This window comes from Aureobasidium pullulans, assembly GCF_000721785.1.
Source record: "Aureobasidium pullulans EXF-150 unplaced genomic scaffold scaffold_13, whole genome shotgun sequence".
Taxonomy (NCBI): domain Eukaryota; kingdom Fungi; phylum Ascomycota; class Dothideomycetes; order Dothideales; family Saccotheciaceae; genus Aureobasidium; species Aureobasidium pullulans.
In genome coordinates, this window is record NW_021941033.1 from 544,358 (window position 1) to 558,999 (window position 14,642).

At 50.1% G+C, this 14,642-nt stretch overlaps 6 protein-coding genes across 6 annotated transcripts; all 6 read right to left on the reverse strand.

Annotated features, from left to right (window-relative positions):
• Nucleotides 1-35: 35 nt before the first annotated feature.
• Nucleotides 36-2,196, reverse strand: M438DRAFT_322139 (FAD/NAD(P)-binding domain-containing protein). The gene is made up of 4 exons (XM_029902948.1): nucleotides 1,940-2,196; nucleotides 1,790-1,894; nucleotides 658-1,741; nucleotides 36-601 (listed from the first exon to the last, which is right to left on the reverse strand). Exons 1-4 carry the CDS (start codon nucleotides 2,111-2,113, stop codon nucleotides 147-149), a joined length of 1,818 nt encoding a protein of 605 aa, XP_029759027.1. The 5' UTR covers nucleotides 2,114-2,196; the 3' UTR covers nucleotides 36-146.
• Nucleotides 2,197-2,695: 499 nt separating this feature from the next.
• Nucleotides 2,696-4,061, reverse strand: M438DRAFT_366817 (GroES-like protein; the record flags this gene model as incomplete). Its single annotated transcript, XM_029907911.1, has 3 exons — nucleotides 2,696-3,562; nucleotides 3,619-3,727; nucleotides 3,778-4,061. The coding sequence occupies 3 exons, from the start codon at nucleotides 4,059-4,061 to the stop codon at nucleotides 2,696-2,698; spliced, it is 1,260 nt and encodes a 419-aa protein (XP_029759028.1).
• Nucleotides 4,062-5,218: 1,157 nt separating this feature from the next.
• On the reverse strand, nucleotides 5,219-7,211 carry M438DRAFT_300179 (serine carboxypeptidase). The gene is made up of 3 exons (XM_029902060.1): nucleotides 6,795-7,211; nucleotides 6,576-6,735; nucleotides 5,219-6,499 (listed from the first exon to the last, which is right to left on the reverse strand). The coding sequence occupies exons 1-3, from the start codon at nucleotides 7,121-7,123 to the stop codon at nucleotides 5,333-5,335; spliced, it is 1,656 nt and encodes a 551-aa protein (XP_029759029.1). The 5' UTR covers nucleotides 7,124-7,211; the 3' UTR covers nucleotides 5,219-5,332.
• A 635-nt stretch (nucleotides 7,212-7,846) lies between these two features.
• Nucleotides 7,847-10,389, reverse strand: M438DRAFT_407019 (Six-hairpin glycosidase; the record flags this gene model as incomplete). The annotated part of the gene is made up of 3 exons (XM_029909880.1): nucleotides 7,847-9,849; nucleotides 9,888-9,895; nucleotides 10,254-10,389. The coding sequence occupies 3 exons, from the start codon at nucleotides 10,387-10,389 to the stop codon at nucleotides 7,858-7,860; spliced, it is 2,136 nt and encodes a 711-aa protein (XP_029759030.1). The 3' UTR covers nucleotides 7,847-7,857.
• A 166-nt stretch (nucleotides 10,390-10,555) lies between these two features.
• Nucleotides 10,556-11,459, reverse strand: M438DRAFT_322151 (short chain alcohol dehydrogenase; the record flags this gene model as incomplete). Its single annotated transcript, XM_029902949.1, has 2 exons — nucleotides 10,556-11,033; nucleotides 11,092-11,459. 2 exons carry the CDS (start codon nucleotides 11,457-11,459, stop codon nucleotides 10,556-10,558), a joined length of 846 nt encoding a protein of 281 aa, XP_029759031.1.
• A 1,452-nt stretch (nucleotides 11,460-12,911) lies between these two features.
• Nucleotides 12,912-13,664, reverse strand: M438DRAFT_276972 (uncharacterized protein; the record flags this gene model as incomplete). Its single annotated transcript, XM_029900889.1, has 1 exon — nucleotides 12,912-13,664. A coding segment is annotated over one exon (753 nt), but the record flags the coding sequence as incomplete, so codon positions are not given.
• Nucleotides 13,665-14,642: the final 978 nt, after the last annotated feature.

The following is a 14,642-nucleotide window of genomic DNA, read 5'->3' on the forward strand; positions in this document are numbered from 1 at the left end:
ATGTCAACCTAGATGGTAAATATCTATTCAACTATGTGTTTTTCTGTCTATCTCGACTCCTCTCCAACTCTTGAGCATCAATGTTAAACGAGACAAGACTGTACAGTGAAAGAGCAAACAACTGCGTCTTTCCACAAGATAGTTGCTCACAGGTCCCACCAGCGCTCATGCAAATCTCTCAGATCCGTCTCTTCAGGCAGTCTCAGATAAGAAGTCATATCGCTCTCCGGATCAAACTCCTTCTTGGTGACGCCATTGCCCCAATAAGCAAATATGTTGTCGTTGTGAACATATGTGTATTCATAGTCTTCCCAACGTGGTTCTCTTCTGATGTTGGTCAAATGAGCTGCACTACCAGGCCACAAGCCATGAATTCGGCCACCAGGACGACGACCATTCGCCCAACTGCTGCATTTTCTGGAAAGATTCGTTCGAGGGAAGAAGGCATCACAGTATTCGACAAAGGCGTCGGCTGCAGACTTGCGAGGTACAATGCTTGAGATGCCTTGACTGCTGACTTTGCGCAGGACTTTAGCAATGTATGTAGCTTGTGTCTCGACAGAGTGTGGCACTGTGCCAGAGGAACCATAGCTTTGGGGACCTGGTCGAGTGTTAGTTTTTTGTTTCTCAACAATTTGGGTGATGCGGGTCACTCACCATGCAACTGTAACAAGTTTGGGAGGCCTGGCGTCGATACACCCATGTATGTGTAAGGAAATCCAAACTTCCCTTCTGGCCGCCAGTCACGGGAGAGATCATATTCGCCAGCAACGATTGGGAAAGGTGGAGCAAAATCAACATTCGCACCGGTCGAGCAAATGATTGCATCAACAGGGCGGTGCACTCCGTCCAAGGTGACAATTCCATCTTTTGTGAAATTTGAGATAGGCGTTTGGATAAATGTGAGGTTGTCCTTGGTCAGAGCTTCCAAGTATCCCGGACCTGGTGTGAGGCGTCGGCAATGCGGAGGAAAGTCAGGAACGATCTGGTCCAGCAATTCAGGTTTATCCGCCAACCTCTTGCCCATCAGCTCTCTGAACTTTTGTGCCGAAGTCTTGCTGAGATCTGAATCTCTGAGCTGTGCGTCAAAATTTCGCCAGAAAGATCCTTCCAGTTTCTTTCGATATTCGAGATATACTTTGGGGTCTGAGAAAGATTCGAGCTGTTCTTGTGCGATGTACATGGGCGTGGATTGCCTATCTTTGGCATCGGGAGAGAAGGCACCAGCGATCCAAGTTCGGCTTCTAGCATAGTGGTCGACGTGACTCGCGACTTTTTGCAGTTCGGGGGTGATCTGTATGCCAGACGCTCCGTTTCCGATGGTGGCTATGCGCTTACCCTCCGGATCGAAGGTAGGATCCCAGTTGGACGAGTGTCTCAGATGACCTTGGAACTTCTCGATACCGGGAATGTCTGGCAGTTTCCACTCATTGAAGTGGCCAATCGCAGGTACCAAAAAGTCGAAATGTTCCTTTGTCTCTTCTCCGCCCTTGAGATCTTTTGTCTCGACTCTCCATTGCGATCGCTCCGGCTCCCAGTAGGCACCCAAGACTTTGGTCTGCAGTCGGACTTTTGAGTAAACATCATGCTTCTTGGCCACATTCTGCCAATAGTTGCGGATCTCAGCACCTTGTGCATATTCTTCGCTCCAGTGGGGGTTCGGTGAGAATGTTGATTGGTACACGTGTGCAGGTATATCGCAACGAACTCCTGGGTAGATGTTCTCGTACCATGTGCCACCCTTGATCATGTTAGCGCAGGCAGATATGGAACATGGAAAATAAAGTACCAAATCCTCATTCTTCTCCAGTATGGTGAGGTTGATTCCCGGGACCTTTGCTGGTAAGAGTGCGCCTGCGATGATACCTGCGAGACCAGCTCCAATCACGGCCACCTGTTCTGTTAGTCGGCTTCGATAGCGTACACTCATCATTCATACCTTGAGCTCACGAATCTCATCAATAGGATGCTCATGAATCTTGAAGTCAGTAGGATAGGGGTATACCCAATCGTCCTGAGAAGTGTCTAGCTCAATCAGGGGCGGTGCCTTCTCGACCAAAGTTTTATGGCTGACTTCAGCTCCATTGGGCTGAAGAACAGTGATTGAGGACATGATAGTTCTTCGCTTCTGGCAGCAATTACAGCAATAAATGTGACAGGAACAATCAAAGGATATTTGTCTACTCTGAGCATGTGATATGACAGCGTTGAGATACCTGCATGTTCGGCAATGCGTACCTACATTAGCATCGTGGGGCACCTAAGGTATGGCGTGCAAGCTCGAGATAGCTTTCGTCCGCAGCCGATGATATGGCGTGCGAGCTCGCAATGTTGTATTCATATGGCGGGGTCGAATGAGAGCTTGCAGATTGCGACACGCGCGAATCGCAATTCAACACGCGTTTATGAAGCATCACGGGTCGACGGGGTTGATAAGCACGCAGCGAAGGAAGATGGGGTTTCCTGCACAGCGATGGTCGGAACTTTGCGGTTGGAGCAAGTCATTAGTGAATCTCACAGATGGCAAGAACGACGAAGGAGCGAGCGTAGTGGAGCAGCTGGTGGAAGGAAACGGCGCTTGTTTTGTCCGTGTTTGTCTAGTTTGCTTGGCTATCTTTACCTCCAATCTCTTGCCTTTCAGCTTTATCGCTCCCAAAATCACGACAGCAGACATCCCTTGAAGAAATCACTAATCTCAGACAGAGATTACCAATCGCCGACCGGAAATTTCACCATTGCGCATTCTGTCCAGCGCAGCGTTGATGCCCTCCAAACCTCCTCCAGCGTGCTCCACTTCGGGTAACGCGATCGCTTGGGTCTCCAAAGCCTTTTCCAACCAAGTCATCAAGGTAAGACCGATGGACGGTACTTCGTGGAACAGCTTGATGGGCACCGAGTGGAACACGATGCCATCGACCTTCTCTTTCGGCACTCCCGTCAGACCCACAAGATGGGCTCTCCTCTCTTCTTGCGCGTCTGCTTGCAGCATCTGCACCAAGTGTCCAGCCGTCTCTTTTCCCACCGTGTCCACTGCAAATCTGAGTTTTCCTTTCGTAATGGCTCGTACAACGTTGATCGCTCTGATGGGATCATGGCTGTCGACGAGAATGCTGCCTTCCCTCTCACCAAGTCTTTCGCCGTGTTTGGCAAAGTCCGCGAGGAGAATGACTTTGAGTCCTGCCAATCGTGCGATTTCTGAGATGAAGAGTGCGCTTGTGGATGATCCACCGTATATCGCTATCCAGTCGCCCTGCTGAGGTCGCTCGGAGTTTTCGATGCTGGACAGACATTCCGCAGCTACATCGATGGGGATCGCGTCTTGTGGCAGTTTTCGGACCGCTTCCCACAGGTCTGCTTGGTCTTGACCAGAGACCTTCGGTAGGTTCAATCCGAGACTGACACCCAAGGCAAGTGCTGCAGCCACGTATGCGACACCGATCGATGCGCCGTGCGTGGTTGGAACGTTTTGCGGTAGCTTGGCTACGTTGTGTTGTGTCGAAATTGCGTACTCTTGGAAAGCCGACTTTCTGATATCGCGGTAGTCTGTTGATGGGCTGAGAACCTGTTTCATCTCTTAGTCTGTGGCCTTTTCAACAATGGTCGACTCAGTTTCCTTACCAGATCACCCACACGCAAACGACTAGGAGTAGTCGGTGCGCGAACGACCACCCCAGCAAAATCGCGGCCTGCGATATAAGGTAGTTGAGGGATCGCAAAGTTGTAATCGCTGTACTTCTCGTTAGCTGCATCTGGAAGCTGTACGGCAGACATGCGCACATTGATTTCCAATCCACAGGATTCAGTCCAATCGCTCTAATCTCCACGACAAGCTCATCATCCGTTTTCGGGAGAGGGACCGGATAGTCCTGAGTATAGACAAGGCGCTCGCGAGCAGCATGCAGAAGCGCAATGTTCTGTTGAAAAGGCAACCCATTCTCCAGCGGCGAATCTGCTCTGCGGACCTTCTCCTCGGTCGCACATGAGTTGTTCTGGGAGTCTGACACCTCAGTCTCGATTTGCGACAAATCGATAGTACGAGGATGTTCCGTGATAGTACTCATGGTGTAGTTTTCCAAACGATGGAGATTTCTCGGTAGCACGACAAAGAAGGTATCAAGAGATCAGAAGAAACAACAAAACCAACAAACGACGAATTTGACATCCAAACTTGTATTCATGTATAAATTTCTCTCGGCGGTTTCCTCTTGCATAATGGGGGGGTACTCCAATAGAAGATCTACAATCGCGTCTTTTTGCCCATACCAAGCCTGGAAATGGCGCAATTGTGGGCAGTGGATTGCCTCATCCTCAACACAAACTCTTATCACCATTTTTTGGAGGTGGAGGGGTTGGTTATTCCGTGCTTTTTGGAGTTTGGGGTCTTTTTGGATCCTTTGCTCCGATGTTCGGGTGGTGCAACTGTTCCTTTGTGTTTTGGTTGTGTGGGTCGAGGAGAACGTGGTTATGCCTTGGCTTTGATGTTGTGATGGGGTTCGTGCCATGATTTGTTGCCGGGATGCCGTGAAGTGGTCCTCCTCATCCTGCTGTTTGGTTCCAAGCTGTTCAATGGTCTGAAGTTGTACGTAGACATAATTCAATCCAACATGTTTCTCCGTTGTGTTATATAGCCATCAAGCAGTTCGGAGTTAAGGCTCGGATTACATGCATGTAGGATATTGGGGAGTAACATCATCTGCATCACTCTCGCTATACGTGGATCTTGCAGAACATCTCGCGTGCTGCATCCAGAACGCACACCGTGGCAGAAATGGAGAAGTCGCGACCAGAGCAATCCGGTTGAAGAAGGCGCTTCGTCGGGAGTGCCACCCTGGCTTCCCATCAGTTTAAATCAGACATGTCTCGAACCGCCCCTCCCAAAGACTATAGCAACAGTGTCCAAAACACCTTTCTTCTCGACATCTCGACAGCGGTAGTAGACCACTAAAGTGAAGGAAGCAACAGACATTGTCGCTCTCGGCGAAAATGGTTGGAGGGCCGAAAACATCCTGCCTGTTGGTGTGCAGTTGTGTGGAAGTGCGTTGGAAGGGACGTACTCTACAGCATGTTGCTGTTGGTAGCAGATAACGTGACCACAATACGGCGAGGTTTTCCGTGCGTTCGAGTAAATCGTGAGCAATGCTACAGTAGGTTAGGATCTTTTTTTGTTTTGGGGAGCACTCATAAGCCAGTGTAAAGGATCAAAATATAACGAGAGATGCAAGAACATAAACTAATTGTGTCATTGATCAGAGAACATAACAACACATTTGCAGAATAGTGCGAGGAGGCATTAGAGGACGGTAATCTCAGAAAGCCATACCAACACCACACCCTACCCCTCAAACCAATGCTTGCCATGTTCAAACTCACCAACCCATCCCTTCATAATACCCACAGCCTCATCGATAGCAGCTTTAGCCCCAGCATTAGCCTTTGCATTCTGCGTGACCAAATCACTAGTGTGGAAGCCGCCGGGGACGATGACAACAGGGTTCTTTGTGGTGGATTGAAGCTTGCCCTCCGGTCTGAAATCAGAAGACACACTGGCTTCCCTCCAAGGATCGTAGTCGCCGTTGACGTAGAGGAGGCCGGGTGAGTAGTTGTTCCAACCTTTGTTTTTGGCGTTGACTTGTGCGGCGGTGGCGCCTCTGCTGAGACCGACGACTGTGTTGTTGGAAGCGGGGAACATGAGGGGGCATTGGCGGATCCAGTATTCGGGGGTCGAAAGGCGTGAGATTATTGAGGGTCTGTCTTCGGGAGCGCCGGTCTGATAGTATCCGAAGGGCTCGTTGCAGGTCATCCATACCCATTGACGATCGAAAGCGTTGGATAGGGAGGTGTCGGTGTACATTGGGCTGGTGACGTCGTAGGTGTCAAAGCACTTGATATTGCGCTCGCCTTGCCATTCGTCGTAACCATAACTAGCACACGAACCGGGAAGGTAAGTAGTGTTGAACCAGCTAGCATAACCAGCAAGTGCCTTGTCAAGACCTACACCCTCGGCGCCAGGCAAAGTGGTGTTAGTGCTGTTAGGCTTGACATTCTCCACGGCATCGCAAAAGTCGAAGAAGCCAGTGTTTCTGTAGAACTGATTGCCTTGCCACAACCAAGGACCGTTCTGGAGTGCAGCTGCGAAATCATCATTGTGCTCGAGACCTTCCAAGCCGAACTTTGTCTTGAGAGCAGTGATCTCTGAGGTCGTTCCATTGAGCAAGATGTTGTCAATGTGGTCGATGACAAGTGAGACATCAGAAGAGCAGTTCTTGGGCATGCCTTGCTGGATAGGTACAAAGTATTGCCAGTAATCAATGATGGACTCGACGGGGGCACTGGATGCCCAGTATGCCCAATAGGTGTTGGGTTGAGTCGAAGCAGTCCAAGCGGCGAGAGCGCCAGAATAGCTACCACCCATCATGACCCAGGGCGCACGGTTCGGGCTTGATTTCCTGTGGTAGTCAAATGGCAGACGCACATGCTTTGCGAAGTTTGTCAAGTCACTCTGTCGAGGAGTCAGATTAAAATTTCTTTGCAAGAAAAACAGAATAATAGGAAATGATCGAGAAGAATTCACTTACGATTGAGTTGTCAAGTGTGAGGTATTGAAGGTTCTCAGTGGTCAGGTCGGCATAAGGTGAAGAGTATCCCCAGTATCTGTGCTCAATACACACAATGGCAGCACCAATCTCCTTTGCAAGGACACCAGTAGTTCTATTGAGGGTGAGATAAGAGGTATAGCTGTGAGTAAATTGTCAGTAACCGGAGAATCATAGAATGTTATGACAAATTCCACTCACGCGCTAGCATTGACTTCTCCAGGAGTGAACAGAATAATAGGCGAGCCAGGACCGCCATAGAACTCAGTCGAGTAGAAGTAGAACTGCTCGAAAGTTCCCACATCCTTGTTTTCATGATCGATGTATTGTCTAAAGGTTGCATTCCCTGTGGTAGGAGTCGACTGAACAGAAAGCGCATGCTCTTCTTCACCAGCCACATGGAAAGTACGCCATTTGTTCAATCGTGCATCATTTCCCTTATACACCTGATGATGGTCTTTATTGTACGCCTGCACAAGCGGCACACTGCCAAGTAAGAATGCCGAAAAATACGCCAAAACACTCTTCATGATGGCGGTGGTGATGGAAAGATGAGGAAGAAAAGAACAATCGGAAAAAATGTGCGCTGCTTAGCCTTTTTACTTATAGATGAAAAACAATGTCCACTCTCCCAATGATAACCCGTGAGATTGGGGAACTACTGCGGAAGATAGCTCAGCCTTTTGCACTATACCTTCCATATTTTGATAAGGGTCACGCTCGGGTGCTGGCTGATGCGAGGGTAGATCTCCTAGCTTCCTAATTGAGCGATTGTGCCTTGGCGACCCCTCTCGGGTCTTCGTATACAGTTTGCAGTGTTGCATTACGGCCGTGAGGGTTGACAAACATTGTTGGGAGTGGACTTATTGGATATGTGTGGTATACAGGAACAGAGCACTGGATTTTTGAGCAGCACGACAGGTACATGTGGTGAGACATAAGAACGATGAAACAAGAAAGAGTGGCTGGCTCGGCGGGGTCTTTGAAGGCTTACCTGATCACCAAGCATGCGGAAAATCATCGGCAAAGCTATGACCACTCTTATCTGCATCTTCCGGCCTCGGTTCGGAGGACAGACTGATTGTTGTTTGTGCCGCTCCTCAAGCAGGCTGATTGAGTGGCGGTGTGCAAGGCAGAATATAACACCAACAAGAACAGCACACAATAAACACTCAAACCGACAGGAGATCTCATTCACAAAAAGCTACGTAAATCATATCATGCATATTTCATCAACCAAATCCCACGCTTTTCCCATCCTGATCTAGAAGTACTTGACTTCCACAAGTCTAGTTCTCTTGCCAGAAGGCTGGGTCATGGCAAGTCGTACCTGGGTAACACTGGTAGAAGTGAACTGCACATTGGTGATACCATTAGCCACGACAGCGCTCTTTTGTTGACCACCAATGTCAACCCAGTTGCCATTGCTCAGGACTTGGATCGAGTATGCAGTAGGGGCAACAAAGTCATTGCCATTGTCAAACCATGCAATCTCTGCGCGCGAGATCTGGGTGGCGGATTGGAAGGTGACGGTGTACCACTGAGCAGTGGCAGAGTTGACATCCGAGTTCCATCCATTGACGAGTTCGGAGAAGAACCAGATGCGGCCGTCGATAGCATCGTGTACATTCTCCACGTCTGTGCCGGAGGAAGCAGAACCTACAGGATAGCTGGTAGAGCTTTGTAGTTGGACGGACTTGGCGATGGGGCGGTTGATAGCAATGATTGCTTTCTTTTGGAAGGGGATGACCAAGCGCTTGAGGGTTGAGGAAGTAGCAATGACAACATTGTCACGCTCGACGCGGAGACCAGCGCCTTGACCGTAGCGGCTACCGTCTGCATCCCACTGAACGACGATGTTGGTACCATGGTAGGGCACTTGTTCGGCGCGGAAGTACTTGATATCGCTTGTGATCAAGGGGTTGATTTCAAGGAAGTCGTCTGCTCTGGGTCGGATGCCGACAAGTCCAGTCATGATGAGATCAATGTAGCCAGAATGGAAGTAGTGAGGGCTTCTTGCGAGGCCGACAATTGCTTTTCCGGTGGCAGGATCGTAGTCTTCTTGAAGGTTGAGAGTGCTGGAGCTCTGGTAGTGCAGAGCTGCGTACTGCTTCAGCAATCTCAAATAGTCGGCATTGGTGACGACGTTCTGCTGGTAGTGGTCCAACAGGTTTGACATGGCCAACAATGCCTGAGTTGTCTGGAAGGGCCATACAGGTCCATTCCACTGACACTCACGTTGTGTGCCTTCGTAGCGGTATTGTCTCATGTAGTATTGGTATGAAGGCTCAACAGTTCTCAATCCGTACGGTCCTCCAAGCTCATTGGCGTTCAAGATGTGCTTCCACGACGAAGCGTACTCAGTAGAGTTATCAGGAAGGTTGAAGGTCCAGGGTACAATGCCAACAAGCTCGCGACCACGAATGGGGTCCCAGTATTTGACATAGTTGTTGCTGACTTGGTAGCGATCAATAAAGTGACTCAAGGTCGAGTTCCACAGACTCTTCTGAACGTTGTTCTTGAGGGTGGTGGCGCGGTTGTTGTAGTCAGTGGCGACATCGTTTTGGCCAGCAAGAGCGGCAATCTTAGCGATAGCTCTTCCATTGGCATACATGTAGCTGTTGATACTTGGGCGGAAGGCATCACCACCAGTGAAACCATCTTGGCCGCCGGAAGCGTCAATGGATGAGATGGTATATTCCGTGGCGTCCAACAATGGTTCGATGTAGTACAGCCCCTTGCTGGTGTCAAAGTGGTCGCTCCATTGATTGTACAGAGTCTTCATCTGTTCGATCCATTTGGTTGCACTGGGAACATCGTTATCAACAAGGTAACTTCCCCAGACAGAGTCCTGGATGTAGTCGGTGAAGTGTCGGTCGTCACCACCGCCGAGCATGTAGTTGATGTAATCATCCTTGAAACGGCGATCTCTGTTCCATCTACCTTCTCCGATGTGGAAACCAGTAGCATCGTTCAAACTGGCGTAAGGCTGTAGTTGCCAACCTACATCATCCAAGAATTCCGTCGAGATGAAGCCTTTGGCTCCAAGATCGCGTTGATGAGCTCTGAAGATTTTCTGGCGGTAGTAGAAGACATCCTGAATCTGAGTATCGCTACATTCGAAGTAGGCGATGCGGTCCTGATACCAAGGAGCGTCGTTGCCAAAGTACTTTTTGGCGATAGCAGCGGTGTCGAGAGCTCTCTTCTCATGGGAGGGGGACTGAGTAGCTTGGACCCCACGAATGGAGAGGCCAGACTGCAAGGCCAAAACAAATAGGGATGAGTACAACATACTGAAGACACTGCAGGTAATCAGTCGTTGGTGAATTGATCGAAGGATTCTAGACGGCCATGTGTGGAGAAGATATAGTAGAAGAGGTCATCTTGTCGGTTAATTCGAAACAACGCTTGACATCCGCAACTCGAACCAAAGGAGGGTGCATTCTGCCGATACAAGGCTCGGTCAATTAGCAGTAGATCATTGCATGAAGTCAAGGAGAAAACAAGAAGAGCTAGACGGTATGAGAGCAAAGCAAGCCTGTAAAAGCTCGTGAAAGAAGGTCGTATTATGTCGATCCCCCGCCCCCACAATTACTCCACAAACCCCTCCGGAGCCCCCGAGACCCCCGATGTGTCTGTACAGCCTTGTCATCAATTTACCGATGTCGGGTGATACTCCAGAAGCTTTCGAAACGGTTCGTGTTGAGGTATAGAATTGCTTGGTATTGTTTCTCCGGCTAATGGTGTAGATGTATGCCGGCGTGGAAGTCGTAATATGAAGACCTGCTCGGAACATTGTATACTTGGGTGAGGGCGAAAGTGAAGTTCTATGCGACTCAATTCTCAGCCTCTTACGTGGCGTGTTCCTGAAACGGCATGGCTCAAACTCGGCCGAGTTTTGAAGATATAGCTTGTCAAGGATTAATAGATATATTCGTGACTTCGTCGCTGTATTCTACCTTCTACTTCATCCTCACAGCGCCACCATCGACGGTGATGGCTTGACCGGTAACGAAGCCAGCATTGACTAGATACTCTACAGCATCGGCAATATCTTTCGGTCTTCCAGCTCTGTTTGTGGCGTGGTCGTCGACATCTTTGTCTTCGTTCTGGTGTGCCCACTCAAGTCCCTTCTCATCTCCCTCTTTACATTCGTGTGCGACCTTGATGCGCCCAGGAGCGACGAGATTGCAGCGGATGCCCCACGGACCGAGACTGATGGCCATACTGTGCATCAAGCCGATCAGACCAGACTTGCTCGAGGCATAGCCTTCTTGGTTGGGGTCGCTCATCTCAGCGCGGAAGGAGCCAACATGGATGACACAAGGGCCGGCGTGCGAGTTGTCGGCGTGGTGCGAGTCGTTCTTGTCTTCGAGCTTCATATAAGGAAGGCAAGCTTGCGATACGGCGAATGGTGCTGTAAGGTTGGTCTCCATGTACCTGCAAACATCATGTCAGTCAGAAGACAGATGCCAGTTTGTATCTCGACGAGACTCACGCCTGCCATTGAGAGAAGGTGTCAAAGTCGGCCATGGTCTTTCCGTCACTCCACGTCGGCGTCGCAATGCCACCATTGTTGACAACAACCTCGATTCTTCCACCCAAGAAGTCTGCAGCTTCTTTGACCTTCTCTCTGATCTCGTCGACACTGCGTAGGTTGCAGATGGCCGAGCTCAGCTGCTTCTTCTCGTAGTATTGCTTTAGATGCACAGTGGTGGTATGCTTCAACTCTTCCTCATCGATGTCGAAGATGAAGACCTTGTAGCCACGCTCGAGGAAGCGGCGAACGATGCAGCGACCAATTCCTCGCGCACCGCCGCTGATGATGGCTGTCTTTGCGACTGATTGATTCGTGTTGTCAGGCATGATTGAAGGTTATGTGACAGCTTTGGCGTGAGCTGAGAAGAGAGTTTTGAATGAACTCGATCTTGTTATCGTCGTAGGATTCATGATTGCGCACTTGTGATGAAGAGCCTGCATGAACGAGGAAAGACTATGTGACCGTGACGAACGTCATGCTCCTTTTCTGTGACATGCAAATTGTGGGGTCGGGATCCACCTTGATGGGCTGAGATAAACAATCGCATATTTTTATCTCCCAGCACCAAAGTGTTGCAGCGAGAGCTTGTCGGAATGCAGAGTAATTTTTGGAGATAGAACGAGGGTTGTGGAGCGGGCGATGGAAGATAAAAAAAGTTATAATGATGCGTTCTATATACAACCTGCAACATCCAAAATCCAGAAACACCAAAACATACGCCGATCGTCACAGACTATCCAAACTCCGTCCGTCATTGTCCACATATCTATTGATCAGCAAGCCGAACACATCTACTGGTAGTACAGGGAGATAGTGTTGCAGTTGCTGGGCTGAGCGGTACCCTTGTTGATGAAGTAGAGCAAGTTCCAGTTGTCACTGCAGACAAAGGCCTGCTGCAAAACATTGTTGACTTTGCAGTCGAGGTGAGCGGCAGCAGAAGAAGTACCAGCAACCTGAGAGCAAGTAACATAGGTCTTGGCCGTGTTACCAGCAGCGTTGAAGAGGACTTGTTGCTGGCCGTTGACACCCTTGCTGACAGTGGCTGCGTAGCCGATGCTTGCACCTTGGCCTTCGAGAAGATAGCCAGTCGTAGGGTCGAGGGTGAAATCGAAGGCGGTGGCGCTGTTGAAGGTCCAGCTGGTGACACCGTTGGCTCCAGGGGCGACGGACAACCAGGATGAGAAGTCGCCGGAAGTGATGGAGAAGGTAGTGGGCTGGGCGGCAGCAGAGCTAGTGGAAGTGCTCGAGGTTGAGGTGCTGGAGGCTGACTTGGTGGAAGTGCTCATGGTGGTGGGGATGACCGAAGAGGACGAAGAAGTGGTGGTCGAGGCAACCGAGCTGGTGGAAGTGGAAGAGACAGACGACGAGGTCTTGGAGACAGAGGGAGTCGAGACAGAGCTGAACGAGGAGCTGCTGGAAGAGGAAGTGGTCGAGGCAACAATGCTGGAAGACGAAGAAACCTTTCCGGAACGAACACCAGAAACGACGTTGTTACCAGCAGGGGAAGCGTTACCAAGCGCACTCTTGAGCCAACAAGTTCCCGAACCCTGACCGTTGTTTCCACCAACGTAGGTGAATGCAGTGCAGCCGGAAGAAGCAGCGTTGTCACAAGCAGTCATGCAGTCAGAGAAAGAGCTGGCAGCTTGAGCGTTGGAGTATGCACCCTGAGTACTATCAGATGAGTAGTAGATAGTGTAGAGGTTTCCGGCAGCGTCAGTGGCAGTGGGAGCAGCAGAGCTCGAAGAAGTAGCAGTAGCCTGTACAGCAAGCTTGGCAGCGTAGGTGTTGGCGATATATCCGTTAGAGCCAGCAATTACGACGTTGAAGCCATCACGCATCTGACCAAAATTGTTTGCGTTCGAGCTTGTAACTGCACCACCCCAAAAGACGCACTTTACGTTGACAGTGCTGGCAGGGTTGTTGCAAGCCGCAACAGAGGGGTCGTACTGAGGGTCTCTCTCGAAGTAGATGTTGAAGCTGTTGCAGCCAGAAATGGCAGAGCACTTAGCACCGCAAGTAGGAACATCGTAGGAGCTCAAGAGTGTAAAACCCATGTAACCATCAGCGGAGTTGGAAGCAGTCAAGTTGCTGAAGGTCTGAACGAAGCCGGCGGGAGTGCCAGCAGCAACGGCCTGGACACCGTACCAAGCGTCTGATGCAAAAGCAGCAGCGGTGTCAGGCAGAGAAGCGTGGCTGATACCCAGAGGCTGCTGAATACAGGTTCCATCGCGCTTCTCGACGGAGGCGGTGGCAGAAGCGGCTGCAGCCTCGGAAGCGGACACGATAGCCGCGGTGACATCGGCAGCTGAGTCGAAGACGGCTGTGGCCTTGGGGTCAGATGAAGGAGTTGCAGTAGTTGCGAGAGTGGTGGCGGTCAAAGTAGGTGCGTTCTCGGCAGTCACGTAGACGACGGGGAGAACGAACACACTGGTGGGAATGGCAACAGAAATTGCATCGATATCGATGGAGGTGGTGGATTGAGCACCTGCAACGGCAGCAAGAGCTGCAATGGCGGAGAAGGTAGTGCGCATCTTGATGGATTGAGAAGATTGATGAGTTAGAGTATAGTAAGAAGTAAGGGGTATCGAAAAGAGGTGGAAAGTGTGTTGTTCAAAGAATGAATGAGGTAGTTGGTTGTTTGGGGTTCCAAAGAATGACTAGTACCGAAGCACTGGAGGAGAGTTGGTTCTGCGTAGAGAGAGTGATGAAGTTGGAGAGCTGATGGCCTGTGAAAGAGTGGCAAGGGCATGGTGAATATATAGCAAGGCAGGACTCGTGTATAGGATTTCAATGTCTCAGAGAAGCACGAGGTTTGTCTCTGACTCGGTGTATGCGGAGGAAGAGTACGAGGGGTTAGCAGCCGTTGCCACTCAAAGTATTTGGCAAACTCATGGCCGAGGCCTCTTCGATATTCTTGGAATCAAGAGTGTTATCCTAAAAGAGGGTTGGGCTCGAGCTCCGGGTAAGCGTTGATCTTCAATTGACTGACACAAGCCAAAGGTTAACTCTGAAAGCGCCACATATTGTGCGAATGAGCAGTCTGGAAAGCACAATCGATACAACTGACGCTCGTGATCTGCAATGGAGGATGAAACCTCTCCAACAGCGTGTGGAACGGTTGTTCGAGCCGTTGAGATGGACGGTGAGATCTCAAGAATGAGATGCTTGCATGTCAGTGCATCCTGCCCGTACACGAGCCTTGTCATCATGGTGATAGAGTCGAGCAGGCCACATTGGCACCATCTACATCCTGTGAGAATATTGAGATGTATGACGAAGCAGACTATGAGATTTGTCGTAACAACTTCTTGGTACAGCCGTTCGTGACGTTGCCGACGTTGACGCCGTTGTGTTTATCAAAGACAAACCCAGTCCGTTGCGGACAGCTCAAAGAACTCCTTCCCCACGACCTTTACTTCTCTTTCCAATGTCAAGTATTGGCCATACGAGTATCGAGTGGCTGGTATTGATTCTGGTACTTTCATTCTGGAGCGCAGAAAGGTGGCGGC